At 43.0% G+C, this 25668-nt stretch overlaps 1 protein-coding gene across 6 annotated transcripts in view; it reads right to left on the bottom strand.

Annotated features, from left to right (window-relative positions):
• The window catches only part of SAMD4A (sterile alpha motif domain containing 4A), a 240408-nt gene that overhangs the window by 74151 nt on the left and 140589 nt on the right, over nt 1-25668 (bottom strand). For all 6 annotated transcript variants that reach the window (XM_027111287.1, XM_027111290.1, XM_027111291.1 and 3 more), the window contains exon 3: nt 8500-9018. In XM_027111287.1, the coding sequence (XP_026967088.1) occupies nt 8500-9018 (519 nt within the window). The remainder of the gene's footprint in view (nt 1-8499; nt 9019-25668) is intronic.

Genomic DNA, 25668 nt, shown 5'->3' with positions numbered 1-25668 from the left:
TAACTGCTTAAAAACTCTGTTACAAGCTTTAGAAATATCCATTGTTTTACTTTAAAAAAATCTGTTGAATTCAGTGTTAGTGAGGAAAGTATAAGCTAAATTATAAAAAGAGAAAAACCAGAATCTAGAAAGATTCTGCGCTCTGTGTTTGCAAATGTCTTCAAATTCCGGTTCCATTTTAAGGAAAACAGACAATAGTGCATCAAGCGTGTGATTTATACAGGAAAAACAAAGAGCAGCCTCAGTCAGGAGCCCTGTCCTCAGAGAAAGGACCACCTCACGATACAAAAGACGGCACATGAATGTATTTACACTTCAAGTTAAAATAATATGTTTAAGGTCTTAAGCCTTTTTAATGATTTCCTGCTTTAAACAGCTATTGCAATTAACACATCAACCATCCACCCTATCAAGCCAATTAAGAGATCTCCTACCGAAATGTATTCCCATTTTATGGATGAGGAAAGGAGGTTTAGAGGTCAAGTAACTTGTCCATGGTCACATACCCGGTTATTGGTGGGGCTGGAATTTAAAACCAAGACATCTGACTTCAAAGCCAAGTTCTTGATTTTGATCAAGACTGCCTCATCATTTATACCCCAAACTTGAATATCTAAAATGCCACTTATAGCCTTATAATTCCCTTTGCATTGCAATGTCTTACTGTGCAAAGGAGAAGGCTAAAGTATAAAATAATCTGTTATAAATTTTTAGATCCATATGGGTTTTGCTGGGCTTTTCCAAAAGGATGCATCTCAGCAAGGTTGGCTGTGAAACAAATCTCTAAAGCAAACCCTGTGCTCTCATTGGCTCTACTCTCTAATTGTAGCCACGGAATTTGTCTATGAGAATGGTCCAGACTTTTGGCAAAGAATGATTATCCCAGGGTACGTTGGGAGTTTTAGCCTTTCTCCAATCCACAAAAATCCTTTATAGCACTTTCCAGGTTTTGGAAGCCCCCTGCCTACCTCACTTCCCCATCTGCATATCCCTTCTCTTACTTGACTTACACCTGAGATTTTCTAAGACCGTATTTTACCTAACAGAATGTCGAGGACTGGGGTGGGGGTAGGTGATGGCAGGAATGATACCTACAGTGTTCAAGAATTAGGAAATATACCTCAGATTAATAGTAATTGCTTCTACTAAAATTTATCCTCACCTGTCACCATGAAATTGAAGGGTTTAATTTGCTTAATGTTAACAACATCAAAGATAAGCTACACTCATGATACATCTTTCCTCAGTGTAACCTGAGTTTGTCCCCAGAAGTCTTAAAAGTGAGAAAAGAAAAAGTAAATGCAAGATTAGAAGACTTTTTTGTCCCATTGTTCGTGGAGTGCCACTGTTAGACTATAAATCTTGTGAAATAATAGAAATTCTAAGACTACAGGGCTCAGAAAAAGTCTTAAAGGAGCCAGGCTGTTCATCTTCTTCCTCCCCTCTTCCAGGTTAGTCCAATTTAAGCCATTTATTCCAGCCAGAATCCATCCTATTTTTGAAGTACAGTGGGGAATTAGAAACACTACTGCCTTCCTCTGGAGCTCATCTAGTGTTTAATAACCCTCACTGTCATTAGAGTCTAAAAAACTCCTCTTGGATAGGGGCCGGATGGTACAGCCTCATGACCCAAGGCATGTGTACCATGGAGGTCTTCGACTTTTCCCAAGCAGTGGGATTTCTGATGCATAATAAACTAGCAGGCTTCTTGCTTACTATAGTGTTTTTTCTGATTGTTCTTCCCCAAGCCCCAGAAAACAAACACTAGACACAGTGAGGAAAAGTACCATCCTGTACAACCTTTGGACTCTTGGAAACAGGAGAAGGATCAGGCAGTGGCAATATTGGGTCCTCTGAGATATCACTGAGCCATCTTCACAATGTCATATCAGGAAGGCCAGGGCCATATTTAAAAAAAGGTTCCCCCAAAGGGGAAGGAAGCTGAAGCTAAAAATATATCATGCCAGCTGTTATAAATGCTTCTCAAAGGAAGCAAAGCAACTAGAGTTACCTCTTTGAAGAGCAAATGAGGGGTTAAGGATCTAAGGGAATTTTTCAGTTACATGCCAGGTTGGCTACGTTTTGGGGAGGAAGAAATTTTCCACCAAGAAAGAAAGTCTGTTGGTAAAAGACAAAATAATTCCATGAAAATTTTAAAGGAACTCCAAAGGACACCAGTGGCTCCTAAGGCTTAGGATGGGGATGACCTGCAGCCTGCAAGACAGAAGCAAGGTCTCCAAGCCTTGCCCCTCTTTTCAGTTTCCAGGAGACCACTTGCCAAGACCTCTTCTTATCAGGCCTGCCCAAAGTTGAGTGTTCTCTCTCCTCCCCTTGAATATTTGTGTTCTAATGGTTTTTTACAGGATGGCTGGAATGAGCTCGAAGTAGCTGGCAGCCTTGTAAGAAAATGTGAAGGGCAGAGAGAAAAGGACTTCTTGCGCCAAACGGGTATCTTTGAAAGAGCTGGCCTTGGCTGCCTGAGGGGCTGATGGAATTGGTTTGTTTTTTTTTTTCAGTTGTAGATTCAGGGTTCCCAAAGGAGCCCCATTTCCTGAGACCCACAACATTCCTCCTTTTCACCTTGCCCTGCTGAAGTAGTTTTGTTTCAGGTGTTGGCTCTCTGGGGCCCAGCAGCCATCCTTTCCAGGAAGGGATGGACCCTCCACCCTGCAGGAAGGCTGAGAAACAAGGACCAAAGTCCAAGAAATATCAAGGCACAGGATGCCCCAGTAGTTTTTACATTTTAACTTTCAATTTGAAATAATTACAGATCTACAAGAAATTGCAAAAATACTACATAGAGAGGTCTCATGTACCCATCCCCCCAGCATCGCCCAAGATGACATCTTACACAACTGTAGTGTATTACCAAAACTAGGAAACTGACATTAACACGACACCCTTAACAAGACTATAGACCTTACTCAGATCTCAGCAGTTTTTGTACACACTATTTTTTTTGGTATATATTTGCACATCTTATGACCTATATAAATTCATATAACTACCTCCACAATCAAGATCACAGTATGTTACTAAAAGTCTGTTAGTATTGAGACCAAGTTGGTAACGTAAGTCAGGATGATGACAGAATGCTAAATGATCAATATTATTGCCAAATATTTAGTGAATTCCCAAGGACACTTTCTTATTTATTTTGGAAATTCATTAATTTCATGAACATCTGCCTAGTGAGCCCAGGAATTTATTAAGTCCCTACTGTTCAGCAAACGTTTCTGGCAGGGCGGGCAGACAGGCTTCAGCAGCTCACATGCCATCTCTTATTGAATTATAGTGGCTGCCTTGAGGGGCATATTGAGGAGGACGCAGAGGCCACATCTGGGCTTAGCAGGAGACAGCCATTATCTAAGAGATGCTCTACCACAGGAGAGTGGCAGCTGAACACGTGCCAGGGATTTGCCATCTCCAACATTTCTGTGACTTTTTGAGGGTGTTCAAGGTGCTGGGAAAGAGGGATAAAGAAGACAAAACCCCTGTCCCCAAAGAGTTCATCATCAGGAAGGGGAGGCAAATATGTCAACCAGGAACTGGGACACAGAATGCTCAGTATTTGAGTCAGTGCAAAGCAAGCATACTTGGGGTACAAGACTTGGATGGTCTGTGACATTGGTCAAGTTGCTTGGCCTCTCTGTGCCTCGGTTTCCTTATCTGTCAAATGGTAATAACAATAATAGCCACATTGTGGGATTATAAGAATTAAATGAACTAATATTTATGTCAAGCGTTTTGAAGAATACCCCATGTAGTAAGCACGATGCAGTGATTACTGTTAATTTACTTTTCATGATCTATGGTACCCCCCAAATTTTAATGTATTGCTTTTATCATCAGAAAAATCAATTTAGATTAATAAAAGAAATACTAAGGTTCCAAGCTACACCACGAGACTGTAGAACTGGGCAGTTCAAACGGAGCACTTTGGAATAATTTCCGTAACGCAAAGTTCCTGAGTTCTTGCCTCGTCTAGGCTAGCAAAGGTTGGCATGTTTTCAAATCCAAATGTAAAGAATGCTAAGAGAAATCATGTATTGGCAATGATTTGAATAGAAACAAGTTCCTTTCATTTGTAACTGCAGCACATAGTTTTCTCCCAGGTCAAGTTCTGCCAGTGAAGAGTAGAAAATGGTTAGAAAGTCAGTCTGGGGCAATGGAGGTGGCACTGACCTCACCACACTGAAATTCTGTGGGCTCTTAAGAAAACCTGGATGGTTCTTTTCCTGGACAGTTTCCTTTTTCTATGGAACACTTGAGACAGAAAGCAAACCTAAAGGTGCTAAGCCAGGTTCTAGGCATGTTGTATTTGGAATTGCTTGTGATGGTCAATACAAAGGCCATGATTTGTGACAGCCAATACCTTGGTCCTTTCTGGTCTCACAGGCTCATGATGAAGAATCTGCACATTCTTGCTCTCAGTCATCAGACCCCTGAGTAGCCTTAAAAGGAGAGCTAGGTACAGAAAATAGATTCTCCCCTCTCGTCTGGAACACCTTGATGCTCTCCAAAATGACGCTTCATAGACTCTCAATTGTCCCAACCCATTCTTATCTCATGGAAGAAAAGCCCCAGCTCAAAGATCCTGTGAGATCTCATTTGATTTAACTTCTGTAATCAATAAAAGGTACTCTCTCCTCTGTCTAAATGGATGAAAATTGGTTGATTCTTGTTAGATTAGGACATAGGTTTTGCCCTCTACTCTTAGCCTCATCTTAATCCCTTCCTTCAAAAAATCTGTGTGGTTCCATCATCTATTTTTTAATGTATCATTTTCTCCATCTCAATGTGCCGGCACCTTCTCAAAGTCAATATACATCCAAAATCAAGCTTATAGCTAGTTTCTCTCCCTATCTTGGAATCACTAACTCAACTTTCTTCATCCCTTAAATGCCTATCATGTGTGAAGCACTTCCAACTGATCTCTAAGATCTCTCTTTGATAAATCCAAAGGTCACTTCTTGTTCCTCATCTTATTGGACTTATCAGTAGCATTTGACTCAGTTGATCACTTTTTCCTTCTTGAAACCTTTTCTTCATTTGCCTTGACACACACACACATATATACACTTGAGTTTTCTCCAACTTCAATGGTTTCTCCTTGGTTTGCTGCTTCCTCTGCTTTTTCCCAGCCTTCATATTGATGTACTCAGGCTCAGCCCTTGGTTCTCTTCTCTATCTGCATCTCTACTATGGTAATCTCATCTCATAGTTTCATAGCTTTAAATATCACCCATGTGCTGAACTCCCAGATGTCTATCTTAGGTCAGTCTTCTCTCCCAAACTGCATGCTCATATATCCAATTGCTTACTAGACATCTCTGATTGTCTAACAGATATATAAACTCACCATATATGAAACTGAACTCCCAATCTTACCCCCAAACCTCCTCAATAATAGAGACTTCCTCATTTCAACTGATGGCAGTACCATCCTTCCAAGTTGTGTAAGCAAAAACCCTGAAGTCATTCTTGAATTTTTCCCCTCACAACTCATTTATTCTGTCAGGAAATCCTTTTGGCTGTACTTTCAAAAATACATCTAGACTTGACCACTTCTCCCCCCTTCTACGGCAGCCATTCTGGTGCAAGTCATCAATGCCTTGCCTGGATTACTGCAATAGTCTCTTAACCAGTCTTCATGTTTCTGTCCTTGTCCTGGTACAATCTATTCTTACTTAACACAGCAGCCAAGACAATCCCTTTAAAACATGAGTCAGATCACATCACTCGTTTGCCAAAAATCCTCCAATGGGATTGCTGAGAGCAAAAGTCAAAGTTCTTGCAATGGCCCACAATACCCTGTAGGATGTCTCCCTCCCTCTTACCTCTGCAACCTCTCCCACTGCTGTCTACCTCACTCACTCTTTTTCAGCCAGCAACCTTCTTTGCTTTTCCTCAAACAAGCTGGTACTCTTCTATCTTGGCATCTGAAGACTTAAGGCCAAACCATTTTCTATTGCAGTGAAATGGTCACAGCAGACTCAAGTGCCCCTAGACCATGCTGCATGGTCTGGGCTCAGGAAAGATACAATGCAAATGAGGGCACAGAGTCTGGGGGTTAGTGCTAGCACTTTGCTTCTCACTGTCTTGCCCAGTCTCTCTCATTCATTTAGCAGACACTTACTGAGTGCTTACTGTTGCCAGCCCTGGCCAGCGCTGGGCATTTACGTACATAATCTCATTTACCCTCACCACAACCCTCGCAGGCAGGTATCATGAATGTTCCCATTTTACAAGTGGGGACCTTGCTCAGAGAGGTGAAGTAACTCAGCCAAGTTGCAGTTACCTAATTTCAGGTCTGAGATTTGGATGCAGGAAGCAGAGACACCAAAGTCCTTGTCCTGCCCACTTTGTCAAGCTGCCTCCCAGGTGCTGAGGAGATATCTGATAGAAGCACAAGCGAATGAATGACCCAAAGGATTGCAGTTTTGATAAGCACAATTTAACCACCATCGACAATGCAGAGGGATAAAGCAATGACATTAATGTTTTGTTAAAGGGATGTTCTTGAAATACAAGTGCTGATATGACCTAAGTGTTTGAATGAAACTTTCTGGAGGAGAGATCTGAGCTCTTATCTTCTTTACTGATTCTCTGAAAAGGGGCTCTAGCCCCTTTCTTCTCAAGATACGTAATGTAGTTACCTTGTTAAACCTCCAAGTCCTTTTCAGCTCAAGTACTACACTGGGCTCAAAGGCCTAGGAGGCCGTGACAATCCTCTAAGCATTGCTTCCCCTCTGTTGGGCAAGGTAGCCACAGTGAAATATAAAAGTGCCTGTTGACTACAATCTGATAACCATCTCAAATTGTACTAATCTTATCAAGACCCCGGAATGTGTAAATCAGCAGAGATGGAAATGTGATGACCCAAGACTAATTTCAAGACAAATGACATAAAACTCAACCCCTTAAAATACAAAAGACCAAGTTTTGAGAGGGTAGGAAGCTCAGAGCCCGCATCTCTCCCAGCTATCAAAGAGTTTTGTAACGATTACTGGATTCTGTCACCGACCCAGGAAACTCCGGCCAAGAAGCTCTGTCATCCCAGCCTGCATGTGTCTGCTTGAATAGTTCAAGCCATCACTCCCTGTCACACAGAGGTTAGTGAAACTGTTCCCTGGATTACTAGTCTGTGAAAAAAACTGTCACCAGAACCTCTCACACAATAAACTAATGATGCAATAATCACCTAATTGCCCAAATTTGAAAATTATCAATATCTAAATATAAAAATGGACGAAAGAATTTTAAACTCTCATGTTGTGGCATTATCAATGCGGTATCTTAAGTACTTCTTTGATTGATCATTCCACTAAAGTACTGTTTCAATCAATGTAGTAAAAATTCAACACTCTTACGTATTTGAGAAAGCCATTTAAAAAGGCCCATTAGCCAAAAGATCCGAGTGGAGGTAGAGGCCAAGAAACTGTCACTGACAATCCTTAATCCTCTCAGATCTTTTAATTGGGGGTTCCTGCATGTTAACAGGCACATGAGGTCTAACCGCAAAAGCTTTTCCCCAAGAAAGTTATCTATGCACTGACGCTGTCTTCAGGGACACATGCAAACTAGCATCAGGGAACTCTGTTTAATGGCAGGCCACTCTCCCACACTGCCACTTTACAGAAGCACCAGTGGCATGTTTGTCACTTTGCTCAGCCTAAGTGGGGAGCCATAGAGAGGAGGACTCCTGGCCCTGGTCCCAGCTGTGGGCAGAGTACTTTGCTTTAGTGGTCAAAAGAGGAGGAGGGTGTCCTCTGCTCTCCCCTCCCGCAAAGCCATTCCCGCCCCACCTCTCCTAAGGGGTTAGACTGAGCAAGAGAAGGCCACAGCATCCACACCAGGCCACAGCACAGAGCAGCATTCTCAGTTAGCAAACCTGCTCCCCCTGGTCAGGAGGAAAAGTGACCCTGACAACTGGGGATTAAAACCAGGAGATGCAAGGGAGGGAACATTCCAGGGTGAAATTTAAAAAAAAAAAAAAAAAAAGAAAGAAAGAAAGAAAAAAAGAAAGGAAAAGAAACAAAAGAAGTGAAAAGAAAGGAAAATGCACAAAGCCCATGAGGCTGTCTGGTTAACCATGGGTTAGAATCACGTTTAGAGAATCACACGGGAACTCAGTGTCTCAGCAAATCCAAAAACCCCAGGTGAAAGATAGCGGGTGAAAGGCGTTCTGTTTGTGGAAACAGGAAGTTTCCTTCTTTTACCACTTAATCTGTCTCATTTAATTTTTTCTTTTTTTTTTGGTCTATTTGTAACCCGAATTTGGACCATCAATCATTTTTAGCTGCCCAGCATTTTTCTCTTTCCAGAGTTGAAAGAACAACAAAGATGGGGTCCATAGAGCCCTTTCCCACAGCCAATTCCAATCAGCCCTTCTCTCCCAGGGTTACAGGGTACTCAGAGCAGACATTCCCAGTGGGACATGCCACACACAGCAAGTCGCCAAACCAGACTGCGCTAAAGGGCTTCTCGGGGACTTACTTGTACTTGTGCTGGTTCCAATCGTATTGATTGTGGTGGGGACGGATGAAGAGGAGTAGAGGGGCACGTGGCCATTCTCACACCCCAGGCTTTTGTCCTGCCAGTTGGAGGCGTTGATGCAAATCCCAGAATCCCGAGAGTTCTGCCACCCATTAAGCTTGTCGTCGGAGTTCTGTCTTTGGTGATAGTAGTGCGTCTGCCCATAATCCACAGAGTCCGAGCGGCCTCGGTTCTGGCCGCCAAAGCTGGTCGACGTGCGGTCCTCCAAGTGGTTCAGCCACATGGCCAAAGCACTGCGGTCTTCCAGCGAAGTGGCCGGATGGATCAAAGCATAGGACAGCAGCTGCCTGCTCTCCTCGATGTGCTGGTTGTGCTCAATGGAGTGCGCCAGGATTTGGGGCAGCAGTTTCATATACTCTACTTTTGCGTCGAGGTTTCCTGGCTTCAGCAAAGGCAGGTGAGTTAACAGGAGGGAAATCACTTTATCCTTGGATTCCTGTTGCCATTGATTAATGATTCCTGAAAAGAAAATATGCAGGGCAAATAAGCAATTACACCCACAGTGGCACCAAGCACCACACTGTAAAGCAAATTCCTGGGGATTAGAGTCTCAATCTATGTACCCTGCATAAATTTTCTCAAAACAGCCTCTGCATTGAGTTGGATAACTGACCTCAGGTTGTCAGGGGACAATGACTTCAATGAAACATGAAACAAACGCTCTGAGATGTTTGGGTGCTCAATCTAATTCTCATGCAGGTCTCCAAAGAGGCTATGACCACTTCGGTACAAACAAATACAATTTACAGCCATTTTATTTCTTAGGAAAGTCTAGGCATACCCTCAGATAGGTGAAGAAGGAATAAGAAAATCTCCATGGAAAAGTGAGTATAATCAAGGGTTCATATAGTGGAGTCCGCGAAGGTATGGCTGCTTTCCCTTCCCCAGACATTTGTGGAAAGTGGCTGAAGCCCTGGCAAGGGCATTGGTTTGAAGTTGGTAAAACTTCCTAGATGGAGAAATCTGTCAGGGAAAAAAGGACACCCCTCAGCTCGGTGAAGTACGCCTGCACCTTCCTCCTGAGAAACTGACCCAGAAAATGACTGTGATCTCAAAGCTAGAATGAACAATAGACCCAAGACTTAGCTCCAGGGGCACCTCTGATCACACATGCTAAGCAAGCTATTTTTCTTTAAATATAGAAGATCTGTTTGGTTATTTTTATTATGATAAAATATACATAATATTGGCCATCTTAACCATGTTGAAGTGTACAGTTCCGTGGCATTAAGCACATTCACACTGTTGTGCAGCCATCACCACTATCCACCTCCAGGTCTTTATCTTCCCAAACTGAAACTCTGAACCCATGAAACACTGACTCCTCACTCCCTCTCCCATCCCCTGATGACCATCATTCTACTTTCTGTCTCTATATATTTGACTACTCTAGTTACTGTATTTAAGTGGAATTATATAGTATTTGCCCTTTGTTTGTTTGTTTTGTTTTTTTTTTTGCGGTACGCGGGCCTCTCACGGTTGTGGCCTCTCCCGTTGCGGAGCACAGGCTCCGGACGCTCAGGCCCAGCGGCCATGGCTCACGGGCCCAGCCGCTCCGCGGCATGTGGGATCTTCCCGGACCGGGGCACGAACCCGTGTCCCCTGCATTGGCAGGCGGACTCCCAACCACTGCACCACCAGGGAAGCCCTCTAGTATTTGCCCTTTTGTGACAAGCTTATTGCACTTAGCATAATGTCTTCAAGGTTCATCCATGAAAAGATTTGTTTTTAACACTCTCCCAAGGAATGCCTCCTATTCCCTACTATTCAAAACACAAATCTTTTGCCGTTAGGTAAACGTAGATTAATTGCCTTAACTGGCCTTTGAAAAGTAGCTTGTTTTGGAGACTGATAGTTATCCATGGGGCCTGGGATGATAGGAAAGAAAGCTCCCTCCAGAAAAGTCATTCCGAACACCTGAACACCTCAACTCTGGCCCAGTGATGACTGTAGAAGGGCTAGGGCTTTCACAAAGTATCTGCAGGGTTGAAAAGGCATTTCTGGAATTTAGCAGAAGGGCTTCACAATTCTAGTGAGGCACAAACATACCAGAACAAGCTCCAGAGTCAGTGTTGACCATAAGCTACAAGTGCACCCGCTGTGTAGGATAAGGCCTCTCAAGACGAAGGGGTGTATTCAATGAAAAGTATCAGGCGAGAAAGACATGGTAGGTAATGAAAGAATGTGGCTTCAGACTCAGGCACACATGGGCATGAATCCCAGCTCTGGCACCTAATTGGCAATGGAACTTCGGTAAGTTACGCAACCTCTCTGAGCCTCAACTCCCTCATCAGCGAAGAGTGCTACCAAGAGCACCTGTCCCTCCTTGTGTTATAGGATTAAATGAGGTAATATATCAAAAGGACCAGTCAAGTACTTGATAGTGGAAATAGTTCCTTCTATTTGTCTCTGCATTAGTCAGGCCCATGTTAGAGCCGTGCTGGGTGGTTTCCGATACCAAGTTTTTAAAATAATAGAGGCCAGATACTCCAATAAAGATCTATTAAAAAAAACAGAGACCAGAGATGACCCAGGGAAGGTCATTAAAAATTATCAGAGTTGATACAAAGCTACAGTAATCAAGACAGCATGGTACTGGCACAAAAACAGACACGTGGATCAGTGGAACAGAACAGAGACCCCAGAAATAAACCCACACACCTATGGTCAATTAATCTTCAAGGAAGGAGGTAAGAATATAAAATGGAGAAAAGACAGTCTCTTCAGCAAGTGGTGTTGGGAAGTTGGATAGTCAGCCAGATGTAAATAAATCAATGAAGTTAGAACACACCAGCACACCATACACAAAAATAAACTTAAAATGGCTTAAAGACTTAAATATAAAACATGATACCATAAAACTCCTAGAAGAGAACACAGGCAAAACATTCTCTGACATAAATCATACCAATGTTTTCTTAGGTCAGTCTCCCAAGGCAATAGAAATAAAAGCAAAAATAAACAAATGGAACCTAATCAAACTTGCAAGCTTTTGTACAGCAAAGGAAACCATAAACAAAACGAAAAGACAACCTACAGGCTGGGAGAAATATTTGCAAGTGATGTGACCGACAAGGGCTTAATTTCCAAAATATACAAGCAGCACATACAACTCAATTATGAAAAAAAACAAACAACCCAATCGAAAAATGGGCAGAAGACCTAAATAGACATTTCTCCAAAGAAGACATACAGATGGCTAACAGGCACATGAAAAGATGTTCAACATCGCTAATTATTAGAGAAATGTGAATCAAAACTACAATGAGGGGGCTTCCCTGGTGGTGCAGTGGTTAAGAATCTGCCTGACAATGCAAGGCACACAGGTTCAAGCCCTGGTCTGGGAAGATTCCACATGCTGTGGAGCAACTAAGCCTGTGTACCGTAACTACTGAGCCTGCGCTCGAGAGCCCGCAAGTCACAACTACTGAACCCGCATGCCACAACTACTGAAGCCCATGCACCTAGAGCCTGTGCTCCTCAACAAGAGAAGCCACTGCAATGAGAAGCCTGCATACCTCAATGAAGAGTAGCCCCCACTAGCCGCAACTAGAGAAAGCCTGTGCACAGCAACAAAGACCCAACACAGCCAAAAATAAATAGATAAAATAAATAAATTTAAAAAAAATTTAAAAACTACAAAGAGGTACCACCTCACACCAGTTAGAATCGTCATCATAAAAAAGTCTACAAATAACAAATGCTAGAGAGGGTGTAGAGAAAAGGGAACCCTCCTACACTGTTGGTGGGAATGTAAATTGGTGCAGCCACTATGGAAAACCATATGGAGGTTCCTCAGAAAACTAAAAATAGAGTTGCCATGTGATCCAGCAATCCCACTCCTGGGCATATATCTGGACAAAACTGTAATTCAAACAGATACATGCAACTCTATGCACAGCAGCACTATTCACAACAGCCAAGACAAGGAAACAACCTAAATGTCCATTGACAGATGAATGGATAAAGATGTGGGACATATATACAATAGAATACTACTCAGCCACAAAAAAGAATGAAATAATGCCATTTGCAGCAACATGGATGGACCTAGAGATTATGATACTAAGTGAAGTAAGTCAGAAAGAGAAAGACAAATACCATATGATATCACTTATATGTGGAATCTAAAATATGACACAAATGAACTTATCTACAAAACAGAAACAGACTCACAGACATAGAGAACAGACTTGTGGTTGCCAAGGGTGGGGGGGGGGCGTGGACTGGGAGTTTGGGATTAGCAGATGCAAACTACTATATATAGAATGGATAAACAACAAGATCCTACTGTATAGCATAGGGAACTTTATTCAATATCCTGTGATAAGCCATAATTGAAAAGAATATGAAAAAGTGTATATACATGTGCGTGTGTGTGTGTGTGTGTATGTGTATGTATAACTGAACACTTTGCTGTACAGTGGAAGTTAACACAACACTGCATTAATAAATCAACTATACTTCAATAAAATAAAATTTTAAAATATTATCAGAGTTGGAAAAGAGGTAGAAAGTCAAAGGTAAAAAATAATGGGCTTATAACTGAACAATATGAAGAGATGCTTGACTTTTTTCAAGTAGGGTTTTCATAAGGAGATGGACAGTCAACTACTTGAAGCAGAAGTGTTCAAATTGAAGCATGAGAGAATAAGATTGAATGTGAAGTGCCAGAATGACAAAAGACTCAAAGGAGTCACCAAGGAAGTCTCTACAACCTCCAACCTTGGGGCTTGAAGAATAGAGATAGATGGTCCAGAGAAGCACTGTCAGATAGAAATATAATGCGAGCATATGCAATTTAAAATTTTCTAGTATTAAAAGAAAAGTAAAAAGGAGGTAAAATTAATTTTAATGATATATTTTATTTAATCCATTATATAATTATATTATTTCAACTTGTAAGCAGTAAAAATTACTGATGAAACATTTTACATTTTCTTTGTATTAAGTCTTCGAAATACAGGGTGCACTGCACTTCAGACTACCCGAGGCAAGCTACAGATTCAGTGTAATCTATATCAAAATACTAATGGCATTTTTCACAGAACTAGAACAAATAATTAAAAAATTTGTATGGAAACAAAGAAAACCCCAAATGGACAAATCAATCTTGAGAAAGAAGAACAGAGCTGGAAGAGTCATGCCCCCTGACTTCAGACTATACTACAAAGATACAGTAATCAAAACAGCATGGTACTGGCACAAAAACAGACGCATAGATCAATGGATCAGAATAGAGTCCAGAAATAAACCCACACACATATGGTCAATTAATATACAACAAAGGAGGCAAGAATATACAATGCAGAAAAGACAGTCTCTTCAATAAGTGGTGCTGGGAAAACTGGACAGCTACATGTGAAAGAATGAAATTACAACATTCTTTAATGCCATATACAAAAATAAACTCAAAATGGATTAAAGACCAAATATAAGACCAGAGATGATAAAACTCCTAGAAGAAAACATAGGCAGAACACTCTTTGACATAAATCACAGCAATACTTTTTTGGATCCATCCCCTAAAGCAAAGGAAATAAAAGTGAAAATAAATAAATAGGACCTAATTAAACTTAAAAGATTTTGCAGAGCAAAGAAAACCACTGACAAAATGAAAAGACAACCTACTGAATGGGAGAAAATATTTGCAAATGATATGACCAATAAGGGGTTAATTTCCAACATATATAAACAGCTCATACAATTCAACATCAAAAGAACAATCTGATTAAAGAATTGGCAACATTTTTCCAAAGAGGAAATGCAGATGGCCAACAGGCACATGAAAAGATGCTCAACATTGCTAATCATCAGGGAAATGCAAATCAAAGCCACAATGAGATATCACCTCACACCTGTCAGAATGGCTATCATCAAAAATAACACAAATAACAAATGTTGGTGAAGATGTGGAGTAAAGGGAACCCTCTGTTGGTGGGAATGTAAATTGGTGCAGCCACTGTGGAAAACAGTACGGAGCGTTCTCAAAAACTAAAAATAGAACTACTATATGACCCAGAAATTCCACTGCTGGGTATACATCTGAAAAAAACAAAAATGCTAATTTGAAAAGATACATGCACCCCAATGTTCATAGAAGCATTATTTACGATTGCCAAGGTATGGAAGTAACCTAAGTGTTCATCAACAGAGGAATGGATAAAGAAGATGTGGTACATATATACAATGGAATACTACTCAGCCATAAAAAAGAATGAAATTTTGCAACAACATGGATGGACTTGGAGGGTACTATGCTAAGTGAAATAAGTCAGAGAAAGACAAATACTATATGATATTACTTCTATGTGGAATCTAAAAAATACAACAAACGAGTGACTATAATAAAAAAGAAACAGGGCTTCCCTGGTGGTGCAGTGGTTAAGAATCCACCTGCCAATGCAAGGGACACGAGTTCAAGCCCTGGTCCGGGAAGATCCCACATGCTGCGGAGCAACTAAGCCCATGCACCACAACTACTGAGCCTGCGCTTTAGAGCCCATGAGCCACAACTACTGAAGCCCATGCGCCTAGAGCCCATGCTCCGCAACAAGAGAAGCCACCGCAATGAGAAGCCCGCGCATCGCAACGAAGAGTAGCCTGTGCTCGCTGCAACTAGAGAAAGCCTCCTCACAGCAACGAAGACCCAATGCAGCCAAAAAATAATAATAAATAAATAAAATTTTTAAAAAGAAGCAGACTCAGATATGGGGAACAAACTAGTAGTTACCAGTGGGGAGAGGGAAGGAGAAGTGGCAGTACAGGGGTAAGGAATTAAGAGGTACAAACTACTATGTATAAAATAAGCTACAAGAATATCTTGTACAACACATGGAATGTAGCCAATATTTTGTAATAACTATAAATGGAGTATAACCTTTAAAAATTGTGAATCACTATACTGTACACCTGTAACACACACAATAGTATACATCAACTATACTTCAATAATTTTTTTTTTTTTTTTAAATCCAGGGTGTACTTTACCACTGACAGCACATCTCAACTTGGACTAGCCACAGCTGAAATGCTCAGAGGCCACGTGTGGCTGGTGACTACTGAACTGGCTAGCACAGGGCTGGAGACATTCAGATGCGGAAGGCGGGTGGGAGGGCACAGATGACCTCAGCAGGTCCCTCCAAGCTCCCTATATTTAGCAAATTGCCACCTGACACAAGACAACCCTCATGCATTCCACTAGGTATACAGCCTTTCTTTTAAAGTTGCTCTGGGAGATGAAGAAAGAACCAGTGCTAACTTTCTCATCAACACCTTTTCAGCAAACACCCGGCATGTTTTAAATTATGAACACGCTTAGGATGAAGATAAAATCTATTCATTAAGGCCAAGGAACTAAAGAGGCACTGGCAAGAAGCAAAAGGGCCTGAAGTGAAGATGGATCTATGTCCAACGCCAACACTGATCACACATAGCCAGCGTATACCCTGAAAAATGTACGTTTAAAAATAAAATTTGGGGGCTTCCCTGGTGGCGCAGTGGTTGAGAGTCCGCCTGCCGATGTAGGGGACACGGGTTCGTGCCCTGGTCCGGGAAGATCCCACATGCCGCGGAGCAGCGGGGCCCGTGAGCCATGGCCGCTGAGCCTGCGCGTCCGGAGCCTGTGCTCCGCAGCGGGAGAGGCCACAGCAGTGGGAGGCCCGCGTACCACAAAAAAAAACAACAAAAACTGGGAACAACCTTTAATACAAATCCTTGAGGCTGAGGAACTCCCTAGCTTTTTGCGAGGTTACTTCCCTGTTTGGATATTCTACCCTTTCACGAAAGGTCAGCCTAAAAAAAGTTTAGGAACAAAAACAAAATTTATCAATAAATAGGACTCAGAGTACAAACTAAACATGTTATCTCCAGGTAAGCCCTCTCTGGCAGGGATTAACCTGGGATCCAGAGGAGGAACAAGTACAGCAAAGAGGCTGCTGACCCTTGGTCCCTTCCAGGCCTGAGAAGGTTTTTTCTCTATCCTCGGGTCAGGGCTTGGATGCTGTAGGGCTGTGGCACGGCCACAAAGACAACTATGACTTTTGTTTACTGCCTCTGGGAACATGGAAATACGATGGCCTTCTGAGGGCTAACTACACCTACTGGATCAAACACTTTCTCCCACTGCTCCAGCTGCCATGCTGAGAGCTAAGAGTACTGAATGTTTTCTGTGTGCCAGGGACTCTTCTAAGCTCTGTGCATGTAATTCCTCGTTTAATCCTCACATGAAGCTTATGACACAGGTCCTATTACAGCCTTACTTTACGGATGGGGACACAGAGGCACAGAGGGGTCAAGTAACTTGCCCCAGGTCCCCCAGCTAGGGAGGTGGCAGAATGGGGGTATGCAAATTAGCATAAAGATACACAATGACTATCATACTAGAAGAGCTTGGCTATAAGCTAAATATATTAATATTTATAACACACACATAATTGTAAATATATTAATATTTATAATTATACACTACATATATAATTATATACTATACATGTAATTATATAATACATTAAAATATAATTATATAATATATAATTACACATACAATTAAAAAAATTTTTTTTAATTAAAAAAGAAAAATTTTGGCCACATCCCATGGCATGTGGGATCTTAGCTCCCCAACCAGGGATCCACCCCGCACCCCCTGCATTGGAAGGTGGAGTCTTAACCACTGGACTGCCGGAGAAGTCCCTAAAATGTTTATATGTACATTATATTTACAAATATAATAATGTAAAAAATTTTAAGAATACACGGATCAGCAGAAGAGTTGGGTCGGCTATGGAAGTGTAGAAAAAAAGAAGGTACAGAGGATAATGTACCTTTTGTGGTTTTAAAATATGTCCACTATGTCTTTGTCAGTCCTCTCCAAAAGGTGGAGCCAATCAACTCCCTCTGAGAGCAGGCTGGGGTTAATGAGTCACTTCTATCAAATAGAATGTAGCAGAAGTGACAGTGTGTAACTTCATGGATTAGAAGAGGCATTGCAGCTTTTATCTTGCTCTCTCTTGGGTTACTCACTCTGCGGGAAGCCAGCTGCCATGCTGTGAGGACTCTCAAGCCACCCAGTAGGGACAGTAAGGAACTAAGCCCTGCTGCCTGCAGCACCAACTTGGAAGCAGAACTCTTAGCCTCCGTGAAGCCTTCGGGTGACTACACTCCAGAGAGCATCTTGAGGGGCACTGCGTTGTATTCCTGAGCCAGAGAAACTGTGTGTGATAACATGTTTATTGTTGTATTAAGCTTCTACGTTTGGGGTAAAGATAACTGATACACCTATCTAAGTACCCCTCTAGGAAAAAGGAAGTTTTAGCCCTTTGGCTTCTAGTAATTCAGTCCTTAGTGCAAGGTCATTCCCATTCTGAGCTGGACTCATGAAGCTAACCTGTTGACACTAAACATTCCCCTCACTTAGCTTCCCTCATCCTGGTTATCCACTCACCAAACAACCTTTGGACTATGATTTAGCTCCCCAGGTACCTTTAGGGAGAGGATGAACTGACCATACAGACAAGGGATTTCTAGATTCTGTGATGATGATTTTTCAGGACAACTTAATAAATGGTCTCTGATGATGGCTTCCTGTGGAGGCCTTCCTGGGCTGATTATATGGACTTTGAGAACATCTAGTCTCTCTGGCTCCTTTGAGTATAGAAGGTCCCTCCTTATGGCAAATTAATCAGCCAGCACTGATTGGCTGAATCAATCTCTCAGGGGGAGTATCCCCAGAGCACTGACGAGAGTGAGAATCTCCATGTTAAAACAGAAGCCAGGCCCTGCATGTAGGGACTTGGTATAGGAAAGGCAGGTCCCGCCCAGCTGCCCACTGGCCTTCTTTGTGTCATCCACACCACCTTCCAGGCAGAAGGAGCCTTTACTGAGATGTGTATTCAAAGAATTCTCCTCACTGGGGAAGACCCAGGAAACCTCAAAATGGTCAACTAATCGATCACTTTTGTGATGCAGTTTCTATTATTATCCACCCCAATATCACTCTAGTCGGTAGACAGTCTAGAGAACGGAAGTCCAAGAACGATAAGGTTCAATGATGCCAACTCACCCCTATTACTTTCTCTGAATATTTTCTTTATTATTTCTCTGGATAAGCAGCAGAGATAAGAGTTTTCTGGATGTTTTATGTGGGTAAAAGCTAATGATTTATAATTTATAAACCAGTGACATAGGAGTAGTAAAAAAAATCTTGAAAGAGCTATAATTAAAGACCATGAGGATTAGGAAGCTGACCCAGTGATTCTTGGAGTGACAAAGAATGTGTTTAAATACCAAGTCTGGGGGCTTCCCTGGTGGCGCAGTGGTTGAGAGTCCGCCTGCCGATGCAGGGGACACGGGTTCGTGCCCCGGTCCGGGAAGATCCCACATGCCGCGGAGCGGCTGGGCCCGTGAGCCATGGACGCTGGGCCTGCGCGTCCGGAGCCTGTGCTCCGCAACGGGAGAGGCCACAGCAGTGAGAGACCCGCGCACCGCAAAAAAAAAAAAAAAAAAACCCCAAAAAACCAAAAAAACCCACCAAGTCTGGTATTAATACTACACAATGGTATGTCAATGTTTAAGCGCTCCAGTTGTTAGTAAATTACCTTTAAATTGTTATTTTATTATACCCTTGTTTTCAGTTTAATAACATTTACCATAAAAGAGTTTCTCACAAGTGTATTTAGGCAACTTGCTCATGCGAGAAATGGCTGGAAATTAAATGCACACGTACAAGAAGTACTGGTTCAATAAATGTGCTAAAAGGCAGGAATACAGTGGGTCTTAAATGGCCAAAAGCTCCCTGGAAGAATTTGTATTCCAAACTCAATCCTAGACACGTCATGTAATCAAGGCTTCTAAACTGTAGTGCATCTTTGCACAAATCAGGGACCGAGGACAGTGGGAATACCACATGTCATGCATTTGGTAGGGATGGGAGCTGAGAGGGCACCTAAAAATTCAGGGGGAAAATAGCAAACACCAACATGGCAAACAATGGGATTCCTGTGTTGGCACCTGCATTTGCCTACTGTCTCCCAAGGGATCCTCTTGAACTAGAGATGGCTAAAGAAACATCCCAGTAATTTGGTGGAGCCCTGCAAGAGATGTGGATTAGACCAGTTGTGATGGGGGACCCCAGATAACATGGAAGTGGTGCTGCAAGCGGTGCTTTGAGCAGATACAAAGGATCTAGAAGATAGAAACCTCCTCCCTATTTTCAAGGAGGGTGATTGCTGGCTGGCGGTCTCCACAGATCCTTGCCTCCTGGTCTTCATGCCCTTGTGTGCTCTCCCCCAACACCGAACCTGAACAGTTGTATGTGACCAACAGAATGTGAGGGAGGTGTTCTGAGATTAGGTCATAAAAGGCACTGCAGCTTGCACCTCACTCTCTTGGTTCACGCCCTCTGGCGGAAGCTATAGCCACTCCAATTATGAAGACACTCAGGCAGCCCCAGGAGAGGCCGCCGTGTGGGGAGGAACCCAGGCCTCCTGCTAACAGTCAGCACCAACTTGCCAGCCGTGTGAGTAAGCCACCTTGGAAGTGGATTCTCCAGCTCTAGTCAATATCTTCATTGCAACCTTGCCAGAGACTTTAAGCCAGAGCCACCCAGCGAGACCATCTCAAATTTCTGGCCCTCAGAAAACTGTGAGATAAACGTTATTATGTGAAGCCGTTAAGTTTTGGGGTAATTTGTCATATAGCAATAGTTAACTAGTACAGGGAGCTTCATGTTACTTGGTAAAAAGAATCACTCAAAAATGCTACTGCCCCTTGAATTCACTAGAAAAGGCAGGGATCTACGTAGTGGACTCCATAGACCATTATAACCACCAGCGATTTCTCTGAATGTACGATGGTGGTTAGGGGCTGGTCATTCATAGGCACCTCACCGTCCTCAAAGAGCAAGAACCAGACACCTCTGGCCCCAACAGATAGCTGTAATAATCCCTTACTGCTGCCAAGTGATCTTGTCATCTCTTCAATGGGGACTTTCGTTTTGGTCCCTTTTCTCCTGGGTACCAGCATGGCTGGGCAATCCGGGAGGTCTCCTTTGCTCCTGAAGGACCCAGGTCAGCAGTAACTAGTCCTGAAATCTCAAGTTAGGGTTGGGATTCACCTTCAGGCTTCTGACCTCCTCCTGGCAATTGCTAACTCTCATGGGTCTGAGGCTGCCCCACCCCTGAGGGCACATAAGACAGGCCAACTCCCCCTACCACTTGCCTCAGTTCTGACCTCTGGCCTGACGAGTATGCAGACAACTCCTTCATCTGTATCTCCAGCACAGGTTAACAAGTCCCAAACTGAACTCTTGCTTTCACTCTCACTAGGCCTGCGCCTTTGGTCTTCTTTTCTATCTCAGCAAATGGCTTTTCCATCTTCCCAGTAGTTCAGGTGGAAACCTTGGAGTATCCTTGACTACTTTCATCTGTCAGCAAATCCTATGTGCTGGATCTTCAAAATATATCCAGAATCTAACTATCAATATAATAAGCAGAGTGATCTTTTTATACCAGAAGATAGGTCATGTCACTTCTCTGATCAAACATTCCAATGGTAAAAGCCATAGAACAGACTATTAGCCCCTCTGTGATCTAGCCCACCCCCTACTACTGTCCCTCATTCGTGTCAGTCCATCCTGGCTCCCTTGCTGTTCCTTTACATGCCAGACCTGGGCCTACCTCCCAACATTTGCACCTGCCTGGAACGCTCTTCCCCCAGACCCACATCCAGCCTCCCTCAGTTCCGTCTTTGCTCACATGTTGCCTTCTTAGTGAAACCTTCTCCGTACACACTCTAAAACTGCCCACATCGCCCCCTCACCCTACACTCCCTATCTCCCTGTCCTTATTGTTCTCCACAGCACTTATCATGTGACCTGCTGTGTACCACACTCAGTTTCCATCTTTCTGTACTAGAATATAAGCTTCAGGAGGGTAGTGATTTGTCTCCATTTTCCCTTGCATTACCATTTCCTTATTAATCACGTTTTAACATGGCTATATAAAATCGTCCCCAGGCATTTTGTTTGATAGTTTATTAGACGTCGGGATTTCTCACTCAAAATCTGAGGTTCTTCCTAGAAATTTCCTTTCAACAAAGACTGATGGACTGGGTGACCTGCAAGCAACAGAAGGTACCAACTGTCACCCCAAAACTGTTCAGTCACCTCTTTCTTGTTTGACTGTGGAATTCTGATTAATTTTAGCTTTAACGTCAAATAGAAACAGGAATATGTAAAAAAGGAAAATAAAATGATTAGCTCAGTTTTCAAAATCTTTACTACATCCCCCATTTCAATATTCTATTTAGGATGGAAAATTTCCCCAAGTGCTAGAAAACAAAAGCTTAATGGGAGCCTTTCCTGCTTGTAACTGACACCAATTAAAGTAATCTTCATGATAAAGATTTGTTAGGCTGAGACAGCAGAATTAAATGCATTTAATACGACTCTTTCGCAAACATCTGTTGAAGAAAGAGACAAAACCAATGCCAATAGCGCTGTGTTAAGGCTGTGGCGTGTCCAAATTTTTTTGGCCATAAGTGATTATATTCTAATAAAACCTCATAGGAATGGGCCTCCTAAGAGTCATATAAATTAGAGATGAAGAAAATGTTACCTTACTCTTGACAAATGCAAGACAAATCTTTGCAAACCACATTCGGCTAGTTTTTTTATACCCCAAACCCTTCCGAGGAGCGGCGTTAAATGTTCCCAAAGCAGGAAGCTTTCCCAGCCGCTAATCTTCAGTGCCCCTCTCGCCCTCCCAGACCACCACTGACAAACCCCACATACCACAAAATGACTCTCCAATCGTATTTCAAAATAATGAATTAGCAATCCTCACGCTGACCTTGCAGAAGAGAAAAACAGGCTTTGCACTCCTGCGCTTAGATTCAGGCCTTGCTCTATAAGCAGCACTGGAAATGAGAGCGTGAAAAGAAGCGCACTGTGGTCCAGGGAGCCTAACCGCAATGAGATTTGTTACCAAAGAACTCCAGGACCAAAATCCCTGGCAATGTCCAGACAGAGTCAACCAAGAAGTGTTAGGAGGAATACAAACAAGGCCAAATCACAAAGGAATAGTCTGTGCTCCATCCAGCAGACCCAGCTGTAAAACAGCCACTTCACACAATAGGTTTGTAAACCTCACAAGTCTGGCAAGGGCCAGAGTGAACCACCTCTGACCACGTGGAGACGTGCTATGTCTTGAAACGAGTCTGGACTATTGAGTCACCAGGTCCCACACTTTCTAAAATAATGAGGAAGTTGCTCGACAAAATTTCCTGTCTTGAGAGATGGGAATCCAAAGTGTGAGTGTGAATGTGAGAACCCTGGGATGCGTGTAAATATTGTCACCAAGGAACAGCACACACATATGCCCAAAATACCCATGTTGGAAAAGTTGATAGTAACATGTTTGCATCACTCCCTTAGGCAGGAATTCTTAAATACATGTACACGTTATGTGGCAGAGGATACAATGGACAAATTTGTGAAATCAGGATATTTGAATCCATGGTCACAAATTAACTGTTAATGTATTTGAAAAGAAGGGCCTGGTTAACCGCCCAAGGGCAGAGTTGGGCGACTAACCCTAGGACGGAGCCAATCCCACCCTCTGGTCCTCACTACCCACAGCCCTGCAGAGGGAGTTAGAAGCACACCTCCCTTACTGGGAGTTAGAAGCACACCTCCCTTACTGGATCTCTTGAGCTATCAGCCAACTCCAGGAATTTATGCAAAGGCAAGCGGAAAAGGCAGGTTATTTTCCCCTCTTACTTGTGCACTGAACTCATTTTCAGGTTACTAGGTCTGTTGAGGTAATCACACAGAATAAGACTTTTCAGATTTTTTGAGAAGGAGGGCTACTTTTTAATATCTGAAGTTCTCCCGGGCAGTGGGGTCTGAAGGAGAAAAAGATGGTAAAGGATGTAATTCTCGAATCAGAAATGAGAGGCCATTTCCCTCCTTCAGCTCACTGTGAAATTAAACAGACCCACAGGCCAGTGGCTGGGCCAGAATTGGCAGGACTGACCGGGTGAGGGCACTCTGCTTTAGGAGACTTTGTGGGAATGCTGCAGGAGAAGACAAGAGCTCAGGGCCCAAAGTTATAATGTCTGTGGGCAAGGGCCTCTTGCTCATGCTTCCTGAGTCTCAAACACACCGTCTAGAATTCTAAACCAAAGGAAGACAAGAAAACAGTGAAAGGACTTAGGCCACACTAGTCTAGAGCAGGGAGGGACAGCAACGGCCTGTGTGGTTTTAATCTGGCTTTATGCCACCACCTTTGGAGGTGGATGTATTTATCCACTGGATATTCATCTTTGGTCCCTATCAATGTATATGGCCTGGTGCTAGGATCCCTCTTTTTCAATGGGGTGTGCAGGGTCAGAGATAGCCATGGGAAAAGTTTTGTACCCCATAGAGAAGTCTGTAATACAAAGAATTTGGAAAGAATCAGACCAGAGGGGTAGAGAAATACTTTAAAGAGCTCTCCATTTATAGAACAGGCAACTCTGTAAGGAGTAGAATCTATTTTCTAAAGTAACTCCAGAACCTCCAGCAGACCTCCAGCCAGCGTCTGACACATTATTTACTAGAAAAACATGCAGAGCTCAATCAGTGACAACTATACCAACAGAGACTTAACCTTGGCTGCTCAAATCCTAAGAGACTATTATTTATCATTAACTATTCTTTGCTGTAGATATGCCCTGTATACATCCACACTCGCTCCCTCCTGCCCCCGCCATTATCCATGACATGGTTTAGGAATCTACCTCCTTCCTTGAATCCCATTGATCTACTCTGGCCCTCACTGCTTCTCTACCACACTGTCTACCTCAGTGACATACGATACTCTTTCTCCTCCATTAGACCGTGGGCTCCTTGAGGGCAGGGCCAGTGCCTCCCACTAAGTCTCTACTGTTTGTTTGCCAAGGACAGTGTTGATCACACATGCTTGCTGGACCAGACTGGAGAAAAGACATATGCACTTTTCTATCACAGTGGATGACACAGATCTGTTCCTTCTTGGCTTCATCTGTCTCTGGTTAGGGTGCTAAGGGTCCACAGCAGAAATCTCTGGACCAAGGCAGAACGGTGAGAAGACACTGGGCCCCAACAGAAGGGGAGGTCTGGCCTCTCTTCACAAGTGGACGCCCCCCGGCGTCTTCACATCAGCCTCCTCCCAAGGTCCTATCCACTGAGAGCCCTTCCCACCCACCCACCTCCACACACACACACACACACACACACACACACACACACACGTGGGGAAGCCGAGCTGCCTGGAGACTCGGACCCCAGGATGCAGATTACAAGTACCTAAGATGGGCTCAGTTGTCTTGGGGCTCCTTTCTGAGGTATTCACTTCCAAGAACTGTAGGAGTACCAGGTGCTCTAAGTAACTTGAGGAAAAGGAAAAGAAAGATAATAAAGCATTGAGAGCACAGATTCCAGCTGTATTGTTTGGGTCTGGATCTCGACCTTCCATTTAGTTAGCTGTGTGACCTTGGGCAATTGTGTACACTTCAGGGCCTCATCTGGAAGATGGAACACTTCATAGGATTGCTGTGCTGTTTGAATTACTTAATCTGTGTAAAGCATGGAGACCACTGTCTGGCCCATCGTGAATGTTCTCTAATTGTTAGCAACAGTCCCCATTATCTGAGAAACGAGGCTGAGGCTCCATGGGCCCCTCCCCTACAGGCTGGGGAAGGGGGAGGAGGGGAGAACAGGAGAGCCAAAAAGCCCTAACACACTGGTTCTCCAAGTGTAGGGAGCTGCACACCTGGGAACTTGTTAGAAATGCAAATTTGGGACCCCTCCCTAGATCTACTGAATCGAAAACTTTGTGATTAAAAACCCCTCTGGGCTTAAGTTTGAGAACCCCTGGTCAAAGGAACTAAGAGAAAATCGTAGCCTCCTTGGTTAAGGCAGCTCCAATTAATTTCCAGCTCTGGGATGACCAGCAAGTTAAGGCTGGTGTGAAACCAGGTGGGAAGACTAATTTCTTACCAGGAGGAGGGCTGAGAGGAATCAATTCAAAGGGCAAAAGGAATCTTTTTTTTTTTTTTTTTTTTTTTTGCGGTACACAGGCCTCTTACTGT

Source organism: Aethalodelphis obliquidens, unplaced genomic scaffold (assembly GCF_003676395.1).
Source record: "Aethalodelphis obliquidens isolate GAN/ISIS:26980383/991018 unplaced genomic scaffold, ASM367639v1 scaffold10, whole genome shotgun sequence".
NCBI lineage: Eukaryota > Metazoa > Chordata > Mammalia > Artiodactyla > Delphinidae > Aethalodelphis > Aethalodelphis obliquidens.
The sequence above is the reverse complement of the archived record's forward strand: the minus strand, read 5'-3'. Positions and strand labels throughout refer to the sequence as shown.